Source organism: Martes martes (genome assembly GCF_963455335.1).
Source record: "Martes martes genome assembly, chromosome: X".
NCBI classification, from domain to species: Eukaryota; Metazoa; Chordata; class Mammalia; order Carnivora; family Mustelidae; genus Martes; species Martes martes.
In genome coordinates, this window is record NC_137897.1 from 13,585,242 (window position 1) to 13,605,638 (window position 20,397).

Below are 20,397 nucleotides of genomic sequence, written 5' to 3' on the forward strand. Positions count from 1 at the left end.
TATAACTGTAAATTAAATGAAACAGCCAAAATCTATTCTCAAAAATAAATTAGACAAAATGGTAAAAGAACAACCAGGATCTATAACCCCAGATGAATTTAAAACAGTTCACAGTAGGGGCACCTGGGTGGCTCAGTCAGGTAAGTGTTCGACTCATGGTTTCAGCTCAGGTCATGATCTCAGGGTTGTGGGATCAAGCCCCGTGTAGGGCTCAGCATGTGGAATCTGCTTGAGATTTTTTCCCATTTCTTTTCCCTTCCCCTCTTATGTGTGCTTATGTGTGCTCTCTCTGTCTCTTAAATAAAAATAAATAAATAAAACAAGTCACAGTAATTTAAGTTGGTTCTAACATAAGAATCAACAGATCAATCATGTAGACTAAACTAGAAAGCTCTGAAAGAAAATCGAGTATATATGTAAGAATGCTAAGATACAACAAAGAACTAAAAATCCATGGTAAAGAGTGTTGGGAAAGTTGATTCAGTATTTAGAATTATATTAAACACAGATTCCTTCACCATATCATATATTAAATGACAGGTGGATAAGATTAAGGAAAGAAATTAAATCATTTAAATATTGAGACATAAAGGTGGATGAGGGGCGCCTGGGTGACTCAGTGGGTTAGGCCTCTGCCTTCAGCTCCGGTCGTGATCTCAGGGTCCTGGGATTGAGCCCTGTGTAGGGCTCTCTGCTCAGCGGGGAGCCTGCTTCCCCCTCCCCCTTTGCCTGTCTCTCTGTCTACTTTTTTTTTTTTTTTTTTAAGATTTTATTTATTTATTTGAGAGAGAATGACTGAGAGAGAGCATGAGAGAGGAGAGAGAAGCAGACTCCCCAAGGAGCTGGGAGCCCGATGCAGGACTTGATCCTGGAAGTCTGGGATCATGACCTGAGCTGAAGGCAGTCGTTCAACCAACTGAGCCACCCAGGTGCCCCTCTCTGCCTACTTGTGACCTCTCTGTCAAATAAATAAATAAAATCTTTTAATAATAAATAAATAAATGTGTGTGAATATTAACCATACTCAGGCTAAGTAAGGACTCTGAACACAAAAGTAGTGAACATAAAGGCATGTATCAATAAATGTGACTATAAACAAATCAATAAATGTGTAAAGTTACATTCAACAACAACCAAACCCTAAATAATTTAATGACCACAATAATCTGGGGAAGATATTTGTAACAAAATTTGGCAACAGGTTCACATCCATGAATCATCAAGAAAAATATTAAGCTTAGTGGACTTTTTTTCCACTTACCAGTTGATAGAATGAAACTTCTCTGACCTCACTGATATCTGAAGACCTTTTTCAGTGATTGTATTTACTATTGGTTATGGTTATAGAGTGGGTGTTCTTATATATTGCTGAAGGGGAACCGTGAGATGATATATTTTTGTATATCTGTTTTGGCAGTATTAGGGGCCTTTAATGTTCATACTATTGGACCCAGATATATCACCTGCAGAATTTACTCTATGGAAATAAAGATGCAGATGTTGAAGTATTGACAGTTAAATAACAATCCATTAAAAAATAATTGTTTTAAAATTATTTAATGACAAGTTAAAATGTATCTCATACAATATCAAGTGAAATAAAAACATATAACATTGTATACAAATATTACTGTTCCAATTTGAGAAAAATTTACAGGGAAAAAATAAGCCAAAATGCTAGCAAGGGTTATTATGCCTTTTATGTTTTATGTTTTATATAATGAGTTTACATTATTTTTTAAGCAGTTTGAATAAAAGTAAAATGTTAAATTCTTTCCAGCATCTTCTGCTCTTAAATGCATGTAGTTTCCACTAAAGATTGAGTTGATTTTATGTAGAAAACTTCATCCGTTTTGTTTCATTCTTTAAGTAAATATATAAACTGTATTGGGTGAGAGAGAGAGAGAGAGAGAGAGAGAGAGTGAGTGTGTGTGTGTGTGTGTGTGTGTGTGTGTGTGTGTTGAGGCAGGATTTCCATGGTATTGATGAAAGGAAAAATAAAAGAGTAAATGCTTAATTTTATTTGACCCATTTTCAGGTAACTTTTGTACAGTGGATTCTTTTTATGAGATGCCAGAAATTAATCAATTTCTTTCTTCAAGATGATGTAAATAAGTGTGTTATAAATGTAAATTTGTAGTCCTATCCTGGGTGAATTTGAACTAAGCAAGACCTTTTATAAAATCAGACAAAGTTAATATTTAGGATGCAATAAAGAGATGTGTTGGCATGTGATGTAATGAGCACTGGGTATTATATAAGATAGATGAATTACCTCTACCTCTGGAACCAATAATACATTGTATGTTAATTAATTAAATTTAAATTTAAAAAGATGCCTTGGGTGGTATGACTTGGAAGATGTCTCAGCTGAAATGCAAGCAGGTGTTTTTGTTTTTGTTTTTGTTTTGTTCTGTTTGGTAAGATTTTATTTTTATTTACTAGAGAGAGAGCAGGGATAGGGGTAGAGGGAGAAGCAGACTCCTCGCTGAGCAGGGAGCACAATACGGGGCTCGATACAGGGCTCTACATGGGACTGGATATCATGACCTGAGCCAAAGGCAGACTTTTAATTGACTGAGCCACCCAGGTGCCCCAAAATGTGAGCAGTTTTACTCTCTTCCTGGATGCATATCATGCTGCCTCTTTGTGTCTGGAGCCAAGTTTCCTGATAGTGTTTGTTCTTAATCTTATGCCGTTCATCGGTGGCTGGCTAGCCTTTTGAAAAGGAGCAGGGTAAGAAAATGGTTATCACTGTGTTAAGAAAGTGTAGCATACCTAGCAGACTTACCTGCTACTACCTGTACTAATATTCTAGCTGATATCCCCCACGTCACTTTAAATTTGCCATTATTTCTTCTCAATAAGGAAACACTTCCAATATCAGAAAGTACCTGGAAGGCCGAGTACAAAAAAATTATATCCCAGAAGCTGTCTGTACTCTACAATCTTATCAGTCCTCCATTAACAACAAAAATGTAATACTCTTAACAGCCTTTTTCCTCAGTAGCCTATAGCACTTTCAGATGAGTTTTTTTTTCTCCTATAACAAAGATGAAAGCTAGTATTTTCTTATTTCAAAGGGCAGATGAAAAACAGAGAGGATTTGATTTTACAGACCTAGTTACAACTCAGGGTTTGTTGTTGAGCATAAGAATTAAGAAATGGTCGTTTCTCACCCCACCCCACCACCGCTTTCATGATCCCCCTTTGCTTTTATAAACAACTAAAGAAAAGTGTTTATTTTTAATAAGTTAATGATTTATACCTTGTTGGTTATTGCCTGCATTTTTAAAGCCTTTGTTTTGATGTGGGGACACTCTATTATTTAAAGGTTTGCTCCTACAGATCTGAAAGTATACCCACTTTCACTACAAAAAAGACGACCTGAGTCATTCAGAAGACCTTCCTGTATCACATGTTGGCTTTGAAGAATCTATATATTATTTTGCCAAAAGCCTTTTTTATTCCTTTTATAGACCAGAATTAGACATGAGTTATTTAACCTCATGGTGCTTAGTTCTGAGCATTTCCATTTCCTTTCCAGCCCTTGAATTTTTTGAAATGTTTCAGTTTAAAGTAGGGTCCTACTCACAAACTGCTTCTGTTCAGGAGAGCAAAATAAGGGCAGGACAGAGGTAGTGATTGGTATTTGGTGGCAGATGTTTGTCTCTCTTTGGCACTGAAATGACCATCAATAGAGAGAACTGGTGAACTAGATCAGTTTGTTACAAAAAGTTAAGTGAAGGGAGGAGACTTTAAAGAGGAATTCTATTACCATCAACTACCGAGTAATGCAGAATCCTTTTCTCTGCTCTAGAAGCCCAATTAAAATGTTTCTCTGAGTTTCAGATGGAAGTAACAAATAATGGTATATTGTATTGTCAGTCATCCTGGCATTTTTGTGTAGCCTCAAGACATCGACACTTCTGGTTTGTCCATGGTCTATCACCAGTCTCCTCTCTTGGTCCCCTTCTCTCGCCCCCTTATTTTTTTTTTCCTTTTCTGACAATGTCTGTAGGGTGGTAAGAAAGAGAATTTTGGAACCAGGAAATGAGGGCCTGAGAAAGAAGAGGGTCTGTTTGTTTACTCTCTGGTTTCTTGCTGTTCTATTACCGAATATACCCCCAGACAATTGGGATTCCCAATTTCAAAAACACTGGGAAATGACTTTCTGCCTCTTTTTTCCTTTGCAGGAAACACATGAAATTGTGGCAATCAAGAAATTCAAGGACAGTGAAGGTATATATATATATATATTTTTTTTCTTTTTGTATTTAGTCCTTGTGAATAGAATGTGGAATAGATAGGATCTAGCTAACTAGACTTTGTTCCTGAAATTTTAAAGTCTCTGTCTCAGAAAGCGAGTATAGCTTATTTGTTATCATACTTTGCTTTGGAACATTTTGGCTCCTTCTGTGTGAATCTTTTCATATCTCATGATATTAGAAAATTTATCTTATATTTTAAGGTATAGTCAGCATTGTGTAAATCTTGCTTCAGATGCTGAGTAGAAGGCATGCTATTTATGCTATTCCTAAGTATTATTAAAATGAGAAGACCAATTTGAAGTAAATATTTTTGTGAGTTCACACAAATAGTAATTGCTGTTTGAAGGGCTTTGGTATTGGTTATTGTGATCTCCGGTTTCCAGTCAATTAGAAATACAAGGATAAGTGGTATGTAGATAGTATGAAGAAAATGATATTATATTTAAAATAACTCATTTGAAGAATAAAAGCTTTTCAAGAAGAAATTCTGTAGTTGGAGTCCTTGGTTACCTCCAGACCATTTCAGATGGAGTATTAAAATTACCCAATGCTGGGCAAGAAAATTTTAAATAAAACATTAAAAAGAAAGTAATGTATAAAATATAAATAAATAAAGCATCTCAGTAGTCATTAGGTTTTAAATCTAGACTATTGGTCACCTAAAGATAGACAAGTAGAGAAATTTACCATGAAGGCACATATGGCCTTTCAGAAGCTCTAGATAGAAGCATTTTCCCAAATTTTTCTACAGAGACCCACAGAAATATTTTTTTACATTCTGATCCAGTATCCACATACAGAACATCCTATATATAACTGAAGCAAAAATGTCACAAAACTATTATCCTAACGTGAGTTTCTTCATTTTCTGTTCTTTCCTGCTCATATAAATTCACATAAATGCCTATTTGTGGCATCAATGTGACATTGATTTTTTACCACTGAATCAGAACTTGCTTTGTGAAAAGTAGTGCTAAGAGGACCGGCATAGCATTAACTTTCCTATCTAATTGGAAGTATGACAATAGCAGTCGTAGCCTACATCCATCAGCACACATTGTATAAGTATTGGAAGACACCAGCCTCTATGTTTGTGAACAGTTTCATCACTCCTACTTGAGACACTTAGCAAACATTAAATAACAAGAAGGACTCACTAATAAAGTCCTGGGGTAGATTCAGTAGTATTTGATAGAACCCACCTCTGATGTTCTGGTTATGTGGAGCATATTACATCATCTGGGAAACCCTTAGCAGCCATTGTCTTGCCAGTCTTAAAGAGAAGGCAATTAAAAAAAAAAAAAAAAAGCTTTTAGCTTGTTCTAAAGAAAAAAAAAATCTGCTCCAAATGATGTACCTGTAGTCCAACAGGAAACCATAGCCCCAGGCCAGTTCACTCTGAGACCATTGGCAATGAGGTTTTTGAGCCTTGGCTTTGGGCTAACCACAGGTGGCCAAGAGACAAATGGTGATCTACTAAAAAGAGTGGTTGCAACAGTAGATCAAAGCATAACCTTTGCCTTCGTGTAAAGACTTCTGGCTGTGCATTCATCTTGTGAGGCACATCGTCAAGCATCGGTTACCACCAAAAATAATAATTGTCGTGAAGTTTTTGAAAGGCAGTACAATCTAGGTCACGTATGCCATTGCTTTAAAAACAAAAAACAAAACAACAAGAAAAAAAAAAAAAAACTAAGGTGCCATGTTCTTCACAATCCCTGTTCTGTGCATACCAATTCTTAGCTTCAGTTAAACCATGTGTTTGTACCTGGTACCTTCAGAGTGATAATCAGTAGCATATCTGTTGAGATTTACTGAGCACTCAGCCAGGTGCTATAAGAGGCATGAAGGTAAGTCAGGTGTGTGTAATTTCAGGAAGCTTGGTAGAATTAAGACCTGTAAAAAAAAAAAAAAAAGGCAGTAAAACGGAGCAGAAAGCAGTCAGTGCCTGAATGAATTTGAGTAATTTTGAGGCAAGAGACATTGTTTCTAGCTGTGGCATCCAGAAAGTCTATGAATAGTCTAGACATTATATAAAACATTTGGTCAGCCTTCATTTCTGTGTGCTGACAAAGCATGAATCCCCTCTGCCCTCATCTCTGCCAGACCATTATCAGTTACCATAGCTCAGGGACATGCAGCCTTATCACTCACCCATAATAGAACTAAGGGAACGTGTGTGGTGAGCAGCCCTTCTGGAATGTGAAGTGCACATAAATAGTTCAGTACAGATGGGAATGTCCTTTCAACCCCTATGGCAATCACTTAATTCTGAACTGTTTGATCAGCTTAAATTTCAGTCAGGACAGTTCTAATAAAAATAGAGTTTCAGGGTGCCTGGGTGGCTCAGTGGGTTAAAGCCTCTGCCTTCAGCTCAGGTCATGATCCCAGGGTCCTGGGATCGAGCCCTGCATCGGGCTCTCTGCTCGGCGGGGAGCCTGCTTCCCCTCTCTCTCTGTGCCTGCCTCTGCCTACTTGTGATCTCTCTCTGTGTCAAATAAATAAATAAACTCTTAAAAAAAAATAGAGTTTCATCATAATTCCTTATTGTCATATAGTTCTCATTAATCTCATTTATTAGTTACTCTAAAAATATTCTGCTGTTATTATGATAGTGAATGTTCTAAACCCAGTGTTTAAAAATCTTTGTGAAGATCATGAAATAATCCTATAAAAACACTTACACTGAAATAGAATCTGAACTTGGTCCGATTTGCATTCAGGCTAGTCAAGTATTCTCATACTGATAATATCAAGGGATATTTTGTGAGAGTATATATTATCTTCTATTAGCTTTAAAAGATTGTGATCATCTCCTATTTTCTTATTAAATTCATATTTATCCACAAATTTGTATAAAATGTTTTTGAAAGTACATTTTAAGGTAGACCACTATTTAATTCAAGCTGTTCTTGTTATCCCAGGATAATAGATGCCTATCTAAAATGGGAACCAAACTTTAATAGTAAATAAAAAGTTAGACTGGAACTTTAAGTTGGGAAAATGGAACAAAAATAATAAAAAGTTACTTTATGTTATGGTTAACACAATTTGGATTATAATAGCAACTATGTGCTATTCCTTAGAAAAAAAGAATCAAGTGTTACCTTTTTTGGGAGATTAAAAAAAAAGAGGCTCATTAAAAAATACACCAAGGGCTTTGTCAGTTTTCTCTTTATTTTTGTCCCCGTCTCTCTGTCTTCATTCTAGTCAGTTTTTTATTCTCCAGTTACTAGCTGTTAGAACTCCATCAGATCATTTATCAGTGTCTTTTGTCTATGATTTTCCTTAAGACTGACATACTGGGTGGGGATACAAACTCATGTTAAAATGGAGGACTTGTGTGAGTGATGACATTTTTATCTGAGATCTCTTCATTAGTTAATATATTTTTTATTTTGATGACTTTTGCTTCTTTATTGATTATCATCAATGTAGAGTTTCAGTTAATTTTTTTTAAGAGAGAGAGAGAGCGCACACACATCTGAGTGGTGGGGAGGGACAGAGGGAGAAGGAGAGAGAGAATCTTAAGCAGGCTCTGAGCCTAGCACAGAGCCCAAAGCACAGCTTGATTTCACGACCCATGAGATCATGACCTGAGCTAAAACCAAGAGTCAGACGCTTAACTGATTGAGCCACCCAGGTGCCCCTGTGAGTTTTCTAGTAATGTAAGTTCCCACAGAGAAACATTAGCTATAAACACTTAATCATCCAGGAGTCTTCATAGAATTAGTTCTATTTAGTATTTGGATTTTCTGAGAAGATGAAAAATGACCACAGACCAAAGAGTTACTAGAAATGATTCAGATGAAAGATATTTTTTGGACTGTGTATAATGATAAATTTAGCCTAATTCATCTACCTTTCCTATAACTGGAATTTTGTACAACAAGATTTGATGTTCAGATGATAATCTTCTGTCACTGTTGAAGGATCATTCTCATGCACACACCTATACAAATGTCTGCCATCCTCAATTTAGTGAATAATCCAACAGCCATGATTTAGCCTAGATAGATTTGAATTAACAAGAATTATAAACATTGTGTGTTCATATTTTACTTGAGAAGGTCCTGTGATCTAGGAATTTTTTAATATTTTTTTAAAGATTTTATTTATTTATTTGACAGACAGATCACAAGTAGGCAGAGAGGCAGGCAGAGAGAGAAGGGAGGAAGCAGGCCCCCTGCTGAGCAGAGAGCCCGATGCGGGGCTCGATCCCAAGACGCTGGGATCATGACCTGAGCTGAAGGCAGCGGCTTTAACCCACTGAGCCACCCAGGCGCCCCTAGGAATTATTTTTGACATACCTTTGGATCTTCTGGTGTGACAACATCTTTTGCTTCTTAGGACTTTTTAGTCTTTCCCTAAAAGTACAGGTGATGGGTTCAGGAGGGTCACTGGGCCTTGCTATGTGGCAAGGAGGCTGATTCTCAGGGAGCTATGTAATAGTCCATAGTTAAGATGGAATATAGGTTGTGCCTCTACTTTTTATATCAAATAAAATGGCTTGCATTTCATATCCTGCTTATCTTTTCTGTAGATAAATATTTTTTCTCTTGGAATGGACATATTTATTCTTTTTAAACATGAGAAAATATTTAATTGGTCATCCCTTCCTTCCTCCATTTTATTTCATCCTTATTTTTACCCAGACTTTAGAAAGCTCTATCCTGATCTCTGGATTGAGGAAACTCTGATCTCATTTTGTGTAATGGTACAAAACAAGAGTTCATAGTCTTTGGTCCTTAAATTAAGAAACCAGATTTCTCCGTAAGAGAGGCCTTAAAACAAACTTTCCTACCTTTGGTTAAACAGAGAATTCAGTTAACTAAGCTTCAGCATTCTGGCTAGTCGTGATTTCACCACACTTCCTTTTAATGTCCAGAATGGAACTCTTTCAAGCTTCAGGGATTCTTCTAGGATTTGATGAACATTTGCACCTTTCATAATTTAATAAATTTCTTTTGTGCTTTACCCAGTCTTCATTGCTGAAGATTTAAGGATTTTCATCTTTTTTTTTTTTTTGGTATATATGGTAGCAGTACCGCCATTCAGACCCCTTGGCCATGTTAATTACCCTCTTGTTGGTATTCCTTCTTTAGTCAGGGCAACCAGACTCAAATACGGTACCCTTATGGTTTTGCACAAAGATGGGTTGGCTTTTTTTCTCCTCCATTGTATCCACTTAAAGGTCCATTTTGGGGGGGCCTCTTTGGCTATACAAGAATTTCAGGTTTGTGATTTCATAAAGTAGGTTACAGCTATTTCTGGATTTCTTTTCTGAGCCCACAGTTCCTTAAAAATAGAGTTACAATAGAGTTTCTGCTCATCTTTAGATTTTTCTCTCTTTATTACTTACTTTGCATTTCTTTCACTCCTGTGATTTTTTTTTTTCCTTAAAAATTGTTTTCTTTTACTTTAGTGAATCTCCCTTCTTGATTTTTAGTGTGTTAACTTGTCTGACTGGTGAGCTAAAAGTAGGTTAGTTCTTTGTTTCTTTCTTACTTACTGTCTCTTTTCTACCCTGCCATTTAATCATCACTCCAAAGAATTTATGTAACATTGTCAGACTTGCTGCCTGTACTAAGCTATACACCCTCACTGGTAACTGAGGACCAGGTCCATTGCCATGTACATAAGTAGGACTTGCATGGAAGCACCAGGTATTAGAGCTGGAAGGACCTTTAGAATCATCTAGGAAAAGTCCAGCTCCGGTTTACAGCCAAGGAATCCAAGGCCCAAAGCTGCACAGGTAGTATGTAATAAACTGGGAAAGATGCAGACCTCAAGATCTTTGTCGAGTTTTTCTTCTACCCATAACACATACCATGTTGCTTTGCCACTCAGCTAAGCAGTAGCAGAGTGCAGACCTGAGCTTGGGTGTTCGGACTCATTCTCTAAAGCTTGCTCACTGCCTTATACCATGTTGCCTACATCCCTGTCTTCTACTCAGTGTGGCATTCCCTTCACTCACCCTGAGGAAGTTACTCTTTCTAGATGTGGTTTCTTCATTTGTAAACTGGAGAAAGCCTAGCCTAAATAAAGAATCTGCAGGATTATTTTAACTGGAAGGCAGGGATTTTTGTGCTCCTGGCAGTAGGCTGTGCTATCACTTTTAAACAATGCCTCACTGAAGAGCTTGGCTGCTTTCTGAACCTGAGGTGAGAAGCATGTGTACGTACAATGTGTATTGCTTTTCCCCGTTATCTCATCATTTAGTGCCACAGTTTTGTCCAAGTACAGGGTAGGTCAGGAGCCTTAAAAGTACTTAAAGAAAAAAAAAAAGTACTTAAAGAAACAAAAATAATAGGATAGACCAAGTAATGAAGAAGTGTGCATTTTGCTTGCACTTAGGGGATTAGTAACTCCACTTCCTGCCTGTTCCCATTCATTACATTCTTAGTGCCAAAGTGCTTGCTTCTACTTTTAATATCTGTGACAGGCATACATTAGAGAAGCCTTCATTTCCTAAAATAGAGAGGCAGCTCAAATGAGGTGGTTTTGGCCCCATAGGCTAGGTGATTTGTGAGCTGCTTTTCAAAGATTCATTTCTCTTTCTTCTTTAGCCATTTTTATGTAGAGTTGGTATAGATTTGAATGATGTCTATATCATAGAATAGCAAAATCCAGGGAGGTTTATGCTCATAATCAATGAGATTTTAATGGAAAGAAATAATTGGTTATTAGATTTGGAAAAAGCCATGGGATTGTTTTTTAGGGTCTGTGTGGGTGGGGAGGGTGCCCATTTATTTAGTTACTTTATGAGTGAAAAGTTAAGTGGCTTGCCCAACATCATATTTCACAGTGTTGGTTCATTAACAGGATCCAAACTCCAGGTCTTCCAAATCCTACTCCACGATTCCTTCTTCTAAAGCCGTTCGACTTCAGCCATTCTGAGGTGGCTCTATCTGTTCGCAAAATGAAACTGCCCCAAGTTGCTAATAATACAAAGCTCCCTTGTTTCAGTTGCTTTTTGGGTGCCAAGAATTCACCAAGCATTTGACTAGAAAAGATACACCAGGGCGCCTGGGTGGCTCAGTGGGTTAAGCCGCTGCCTTCGGCTCAGGTCGTGATCTCAGGGTCCTGGGATCGAGTCCCGCATCGGACTCTCTGCTCAGCAGGGAGCCTGCTCCTCTCTCCCTCTCTCTGCCTGCCTCTCTGCCTACTTGTCATCTCTCTCTCTCAAATAAATAAATAAAATCTTTAAAAAAAAAAAAAAGAAGAAAAGATACACCAGCTGTATTTACTTTTGACTTAGTTGCAACATTCATTTGTACCCAGCTCCAGCAAAGCTTATGGATGTTGTTAATGAATGGTTAAATATATATGTGTTCTTGACCCTTAGTCCTTTCAGTTTTTTTGAAGCTCCCTATTTTATAATCACATATTGCAGAAGACAACCAGGTATGGAGATGAATAGGGAAAGATGAATTTAGTTTGTCTTCCTGCCTGAAAAGCTGCCCTTCTTAACCTTCTAGAGACAAGATGGAAAGCATTGTACTCAAAACTGAGAGGACGAAGTGCCTCTTGCTTGCCATCACGTTGCTGCTTCCCATGAATGAGAGCTAGTCACATATGAGTGAAGATTTCCTCATTTTTGTCAGAAGTATTCATTGATCCCTTCTTTGTGCCAGGTGCAGTCCTAGGTGGTTGAGTGTGTATTGTTGAATAGCAGAACTTGGGCCTGTCCTCTGAGAGCTCTTGGTTTAGCAGGTGTAGCCGCCTGTAAGCAAAACAATCTATAAATAAAAATGGTGAGAAGGTCTGTGAAAGAAAAGTTCAAAGTAGAATGATAAGGAATAATAGGGATGGAAGCCTGCTTTGGTCTAGTGATCTGGGCAAAGCTTATGAGGAGTGCTATTTAAACTGAAACCCAAAGAGGAGCCAGCCCTGTAAGGAGTCTGAGTTGTAGAATGTCAGTTCAGGCAGAGGGAACAAGTTCAAAGGCCCTAAGCTCCAAAGAATAACGTTGGAGCTATTTTGGGAACTGAAAGACTAACGGGAGGGAGGGGAAGGAAGGACATGAGATGGGGATGGAAAAGCAGACAGGAACCAGGTCATGAGTAATCAGTGTACTTGTCTGTATTGAGTTATTTCCTTGTTAGAAGATTGTTTGCTTTGTATTGAAACCTGTGTGGCGTTCTGTGTATTAGAGATAGGTGAACTTCAGTTTGATTACCCACCCCAGTCTTGAAAGTAAACCAGATGGGGTAGCAGAGAAGCAGGTGAACCAACCTCATAACACTAAAGGCTTTTTAGTGTTCCCTACGTTTTAGCAGTTCTAAAAGTCACAGAACACCACGTCTCTGGCTTAGCCCCAGTTTGCAAAACAGCTGGACCTCTGTCCCACCACAATCCTCTAAGCCACTTTGGGAAACCCCTGATCACATCTTGTACATTCCCCCTATTGCCAGGTGGCCTCCACTGTGTCACGTTCTTTTCCCGTGACTGGGCGGGGGAGGGCGGCTGTGAGTCCTCAGTTCCCTGTTAACCCCTCTCCCCCCTGGTGTGGACTGGGCTGGCTCACTGCTTATGCCACTGTTGGCCTTGGTACTGCTAATTCTTGCTTTCTGATAGGCAGTATCTTTCTCTGTCCTTTTCTAATCTCTGCTCCAGCATTCTCCAACAGTTGTTTTTGCTGAAATAAGGAGGATATTTCACTTGTGTAACCGTTCTCAAAGGACTGTTGACTTTATGTTCCCTGTTTATTACAGATACTCTGGTGCTACAAAGCCCCTGTTTTTATTACTATCTCTTTATTCTTGAAACTCAGTTTGAACGGAGGCTGAGAAATGGGCTGGGATAGAAAATAATCTGAAAAGAACTCCTGGCTCCTGATTTAGAATCTTCCGTCCCCCATTTGGAGGGAAGATTCAGCCCCTTTTCTCTTGTGTATCTTGCTTAGGAAGCATTTGTCTCTAGAAGACATTTTCATCTTTCTCACTTTCATCCCCAAACTCCATTTTCTTCTTCCCTGAACCTGAGGGAGGTTAGATATGACTAAACCTGAGACTCACAAAACTTAGACTCTCAAGCTAGGATTTTGACTATGACCCCAAACATTGGGGACAAATGTGTTTTAGAATTTTTAACTTTGGGGTTTTAGAATGGAAATATGGCATGCTACTTTAGCACCTTGTAATCAGGTACTATTTCTAAAGTAAACATATTTTACATAAAATAAACATATCCCACATACTAAGTGGGATAAATAAAGAATATAAGTGGTCTCATGTCAGTTCAGGTTTTACTTCTGAGGAGATTTGCCATAAACTTGGAAGAAGTGTTCAGTTTTTAGACTGATTTTTGAAGTTGGAGATAAAGGATTATGAACCTGTAGTCTTGTGTGTGTGCATGCCTATATGTGTATATGTGAACATGGTAGGTAGAATTTCTGGGCTAAATCTGAAGGTATCATAAAAGCTCTTTTAAAATAAAGTATTCCTTTCCTTCTCCCCTGCCAATTTGTCCATTAGAGTTAATGTGATTTCCGTCCTTCTCCATCCTGTGGGGGCTATCATGGGTGAAGTTGACGATATGGGAGGCTGTATTGGTTCAGCGTAAGTTCTGTATCCCAGTACAGCTACACCATCTGGGATGGACAGATGGACATGCCACAGGAAAACAGCAGGAACCTATAGCAGCTGCTATTCAGAGAGATCAGACACTCTTAGAAATCCCTGCAACTTGACTGTGAGCTGCACTGTGGGTGCCTGGTATGTGACCTCTGCTCACTGAGGTGACTTGCATGCAGCCTGAAAAATAAAATGTTCTTTTAAGCCAAAACTACAGGCCAAAGATAAAAACATCATCTGCAACAGATGCTGCATAGAGGCTCCTCTGCACACTGATAGAGCTGATTCCTTCTTACCCTCTTAAACTCCTTCTTTCTCAGTGCGTAGTGTTAGAATGAAAAGGACAGTGGATTCATACGTCATATCTGTCGGTATGTGTTTATACATATGCTTTGCAATACAGAGTATAAGAAAACACAAGCAGAAAATTAGGTTCATGCTGGTCAAGTAAGCCTTTTCTTCTATAAGATGCTAATTCTTGATCCTTTCAGCAAGAAAATGTGATATTTAATCTTCCATCCTTGAACTCCTTATGCAGAAGTACTCAAAGTGGAAGGAGAAATTGGTGTTTTTCACTGTTAGAATTTTTTGAACAGTAGCTTGAAAGCTTTAATTTTACTCTATTCACCATTGTTTACATTCTAGAAAATGAAGAAGTCAAGGAAACGACTTTACGAGAGCTTAAAATGCTTCGTACTCTCAAGCAGGAAAACATCGTGGAGCTGAAGGAAGCCTTTCGTCGGAGGGGGAAATTGTACTTGGTGTTTGAGTATGTTGAAAAAGTAAGTCACTAATTGATAGTGTGGAGATTTGCCTGATTTTTTTAACTTTTATTTTATTTTTTGAAAGTAATCTCTACACCCAGCATGTGGCTTGAACTCATGACCCTGAGATCAAGAGTTGTATGCCCTACCAACTGAGCCAGCCAGGCGCCCCTGCCTGATTTTTTTTATTTAGGGTTGTTTCTGGCAGTATTCAAGGAAGTATTATTATCTAGTATGATTTGTCAATGTACTCAAACTCTTGGTATTTTAAAAATGAAATTATTATCCATAATCATTAGGAGCCCTGAAATGTATTGAAGTATTTTGTGTAATTTAACTCTACAGAGATCATCTTACATTTCAACAGTGAATTAATTTGGCTTCTGATGTTTTAGAATCTGTGTTCAACAAGTAATTTTTAGACTTGGTTCATTTAAGTTAAACCTAGGCAAGGCCTCTGAGAGAGAGACAAGTAAATTGACAGTGATAACATAGGATGACAGAGGTGTGGAAGGCAGCCTGCCAGCATAGGATGGCTGCCTAAATCCGACCTAGAGTGGCGAATGAGTGGGCTCATGGAGCAGCCTTTTGTGAATTGCCTGTGCTTTGGCTTTAAGGGAAAGAGATGTGCCAGGAGGCATAAGGTGAGGCATGAGGAGGTAGATGCGGCTGCATATAAGGAATTAGAAGCATGGGAGAAAAGTGGAAAAGTATACACAGTTCAGTTGTTGGCATACTTGCTTTGTATTTTTTTAAATTGGTAACTATTAGTGACCATTTAAATGATGTGTGGCCCAGGGGCAAGTGTATGCTCCAGTAATCAATACGTATGTCTTTGAATTTCTTTGAGAGCAGCTGCCCTACGGTGGTTGGTTATTGTCCAAAACTGAAATAATTACCTAAACAAGAGTAGAATAAACCGGAGCCAGGTGGACCTTTTAGAGGTTTCCTTGATTAATGACTATGTGGCTCCGGATTTGCTGTTACCAAAACAACAGTAAAAATTATTACTTTTACTAAATTTCACTTCTGGAGTACATGTCTTTTTAGGAATCTGCGTGATAAAATGAGAAATTTCTAAATTATAAAATGAGGCTTTCTGAAGAAGGTGAAGACTGGAGAGACTTATGTTTACCAGCTGCTTTCTGTGCCATAAATGACAATGTCATCACCACCATCACCATTACAAAATAGAAAGCAATGTTGCCAAGATGATGGACCAGAAATGTGGCTTTTGACTTAATTCAGCCTTTACAAATTATTTTTCCAATGGAAGTAAATAGACATAGTAACTTCATTTCAAGGAAAACTTGAAGAGTATTATAAGTTTCTCTGTCATTTTAAAACACTGTTTTATGAATCTTTTCCAAAATCTGCTTAAAGGTTTCTTTTTCTTTTTCTTTTTTAAGTGACAACAGATCTTTATTTTTTTGACGGGGTGGGGAGCGGAAGAGGGAGAGAGAGGGAGAGAGAGAGAGGCTGCACTCATAGCATGGTGCCTGACATGGGGCTCGATCCTACAACCCTGAGACCATGACCTGAGCCGAAATCAAGAGTCAGATGCTTAAGCAACTGAGCCACCCAGGCGCCCCTTAAGGTTTCTTTTCCTGTGTCAATTTAGGTATTTTCCTAAGGGACCTTCCCCACCAAAATTAAACTGAAATTTAATACTTCTCAAAAAGTTATAAAAAAGGACTGTTGTAAAAATCAGAAACTCTTTATATCATATTTTAGTTGTCAAGAATAATTGTGCAGTTTGCAGTTTTCACTGCCAAATAATGAAATTCTGACAGATCTATTTCAATTTGTCTTTTTTTAATTTCTGTTCTGCTCATGGTGGTAGTTCACGATTAATAACAGTTTAATATGAACAAATGGGGAAATCACCTCTGTGTACCAGTTTGTATGTCTGAGATCTCTTTGCTGTTAAGTGGCAGGGCTGCTCCCAGAGCTCCCATATGTGTCCCTCTAGGCCTGGGTTCTTGCCCTGACCCTGTGGTTTTTCAGTGGAAGGTGACCTCCCATCAGCGGCAGTGCCTAACGATTAACAGAGTCTCAAGAGGGCAGGAAAGTGATGCTCTTAAAGGGTAGGGGGTTGTTAGAGATACAGGACGACAGTGGCTTAAACAAATAGATATTTCCTTCTTCCTCACATATAAATACAAAGGTAGGTGGTACCTGGTATGGTAACTCTGCTCTGTAGCCATAGGAGACCTAGTTGCTTCTGCCTTTCTGCTCTGCCACCCCTGAGATGTTGCCCTTGTTCTCAAGGTCAAGATTAAACTCCAGCTGTCACATTCCATCGGCCAGGATTTAGTTTCATGGCCACCCTAGCTGCAAGGCAGAGGGGAAATGTACTCGTCATTCTGAACACCTGTGCATCCACTTACAAATTGTATTACTGTGGGCTAAAGGAAGAATGGATATAGAGGGACATTCTTCCCTGCCACTGAATTTAGAGTGTAATATGAAACGAGACATATAGTTTATTTTCTATATTGCAAAACCGTCTTATTCCTCATGTGCATTTGGGACCTCCTATGCATTTGTTAATTGAAAAAGGCACTTTAAGTGGAGAATCATTAAGAAATGATGCATACATACTTCAAACATTTTAACTTAAAATATATCAGTATATGTTCATTTACTCCTCTTTGGGGTAGGGTCAGGGTCTTTCGAGTATCTGTCTTCTGACTGGAGTTCTGATGAGTCTTTCTTAAGTACATCATACCCACAATGCAACAACTCTGATAGCCTGTGAGAGCATCTTTAAAGTGACGCAAAAGCTTAAAAGTATTATGAAGCAGTCTCAGTGCAGAATCCTTATCGCCATCACCTGCCGGCGTTTACAGTTGCGCTCACATTTGATGAGACAGCAGTATGTTTAGTGGCTTTCCTTCATTAAGTCTTTCCAAAGTATTAAACTTTGTTTTCTTATAAACAGCAACTCTCTTTACTTAAAACATTATTTCATTGGTTTATATGATATTTAATTGTATTAAAATAACAAGTGCATCTGTTATAAATAGGTATGAGAGTGTTATAAACAAACAACTGATTGTATGTATGCAGCTCAACTGGTGGGAACAAAACTGTGAGGTTGTGTTAGAGCAAGTAGGTTTTCAAACTCTTTGGTCTTGCAACTCCAGCACTCTTAACATTATTGGAAACCCTTAGAGCTTATTATATATGTGGGTTTTATCTGTTAATATTCATCATATTATGAGTCAAAACTGAGCAATATAAATTATTAATTTATTTAGGAATAACAATAATAATCCCATTACATGTTAACATAAATATGGTTGTGGGTCATTCTTTCAAGTAAGAAACGGTGTTCTGCCAAAAACAAGCAGCTAGTTGAGCTTGCAGTTCAATCACACAAGTGATTTTCTTCAAGACAACCATCTTGCTTTGTTATCTTGCTTCTGTTAAAGTAACAGAAGTGCTTTATGTGTATTCTTCATTTTACCATATAGATTCCTAAAAAGACACCTACTCAAAAGTTGAAATTTAATACAAGCAATAATTTTACTGCTTCATCAAAGAAAGACATCCTTAATTAAAACTGGCTTTTTGTCTTTTTATTTTTTTTTAAACTGCGAGAGTGTAGCATTGATTTATGCTAAGGTGCCCCCAGTTCACCCATCCTTGCTTTGAGTCATCGGTGTAAATACAAACACAGTGAAAGAGCCAACGAGCTGAGTGTTGCTATGAATATAGTTTTGACTTTATGGGCCTTCTGCAAGATCTGGTAACCATCCCCAAGAGATCCACAGATCATACTTTGAGACCTGCTTTCCTAGATGGTCATCTACAAACAATAAACTCTAATCATGCTTTGGACCTTAGTATTGTACCTTACAGAGGCAATGGGAAATGTGTGGTTAATCTGGAAATTCAGTGGAGACTGGTTAAGTGGAGTTTCTACTTAATAAAAAAAAATTTACATGAATTTTAGACTCCAGACTAAGAATTTCAGAACTTGATTTGTTGGGAGTCTGTCAATGTTTATTTCAGCAACATTTTCTGGCCTGTCTTAATTTTTGTACTGATTGCATGGATCACTCCTAATCTTAGGGAACATTTTCTTTTAAGAATATTTTCCACATATTCCAGAAATATTTTCAAGGCCTGATTTTTATTGCAAGGTTCTAGTAAACATACATAGGAGGCTGTGTTAAAATGACTGTTTCCCCCCTCGTTTTTACATTACAGCATCTTATCTCTACTTTGTATTGCTTTTCCCTTGAAGTTATTCTAAAGTGATGCCTGAAAGGTTTTAGGGAGAGTGGAAAGTGCCAGGGTTATTATTTGGGGAAGCACTGGGGAGTAGTAAAAATGGAATTTCTCTTAAAAGAGAACTTTGATTTAATACAGTATTCTGCTTCTGCATGAAAAAGATAGTAGGTGGGAAGCAAAACAGTTGTTGAAAATGCATGCATGTATTGGGTGAATTTTCATCCAAGATGCTTGCTTATCTATCTATCTATCTATCTAGAGATTCTATTCATTTATTTGACAGAGAGAGAGAGAGAGAGAGGGAGCGCGAGCAAGGGTGCACAAGCAGGTGGAGTGGGAGAGGGAGAAGCAGGCTTCCCACCGAGCAGGGAGCCTGATGTGGGGCTCGATCCTAGGACCCCGGATCATGACCTGAGCCGAAGGCAGATGCCTAACTGACTGAGCCACCCAGGCGCCCCTAAGATGCTTTTAAAATTGTTAATACATGATTTATGGGTCTACCTAATTTGTGGAGATTAATGATTCCCTGTTTAATTTTTAGAATATGCTTGAATTGCTGGAAGAAATGCCAAATGGAGTTCCACCTGAAAAAGTTAAAAGTTATATCTATCAGTTAATCAAAGCTATTCACTGGTGCCATAAGAATGATATTGTCCATAGAGGTAAGTATGCAATTTTTGAAATGAAAAATATTAAGAAAACCTCAGAGTTAACATTGAAATATTTCACATATTACTGTTTTAAGAGTATTTCTATGGGCACTGACATTCCACTTAAATTAAATACATTTTGAAAGTACAGGATATGAGATGTCGTTCACCTTCCAAGTCTCCTTTTGTATCACCAAAAGGATGGATTGCAAGTTTATTTGGATATTATGGTGAGATCTCTGTTTGTATAACCAGGTCTATTCTCAACTTTAGAAATGCCTAGGGATATAAAGAACTCAACAAATAGGAACTTTGAAGCTTACCTTGGGTAAAAAGAGCAAAGGGATGTTCTCTGTTGCCTTTTGGTCCTGCTGGTAGACCAGAAAATGTGAAACCAACTAGAATAAGGCTTTAAAGGTGGTCACTGACCCCCATTGACAGTCACCTCCCATTCCCTCTTAAACCAACCACCTCTGGTATATATACCAAATTCAGTTCCGGAATTTCCCTATCCATTAGTGAGAAGAGCCCGTTGCAAGTTGTAGGCATGATCAACCTTGCATAAATGTCATGAGTATGCTTCCATAAACTGTTAATATTTTGTCCTTTATTGCTGTGAGGTGGGTGGTTTATAGTACTAAAAGGGAAATTACTTTCTCAGCATGGTTTTTGCTTCTACACTTTATCTTCTCCTGATAAGCTCTCTTGAATTCCAGAGTTTTACAGTAATGGGATACATACTGATAAAATAATGGAGCCAGAAGATGTTTATCAGAAAATGTTAGAATATCTATTTCTTGTCTCTGAATTATCAGATAAATGAATACCTCATTTTAATTTACCTATACAAACACACAAACATATCACTTTAAAAATAGTCTCACTTTAAGAA

The 20,397-nt window shown here is 38.0% G+C and overlaps 1 protein-coding gene across 1 annotated transcript in view; it reads left to right on the forward strand.

Annotated features, from left to right (window-relative positions):
* Positions 1–20,397, forward strand: part of CDKL5 (cyclin dependent kinase like 5) — a 211,153-nt gene that overhangs the window by 135,389 nt on the left and 55,367 nt on the right. Inside the window, exons 4-6 of the mRNA XM_080794722.1 lie at positions 4,197–4,242; positions 14,495–14,631; positions 19,397–19,517. Coding sequence (XP_080650848.1) covers positions 4,197–4,242; positions 14,495–14,631; positions 19,397–19,517 — 304 coding nt within the window. The remainder of the gene's footprint in view (positions 1–4,196; positions 4,243–14,494; positions 14,632–19,396; positions 19,518–20,397) is intronic.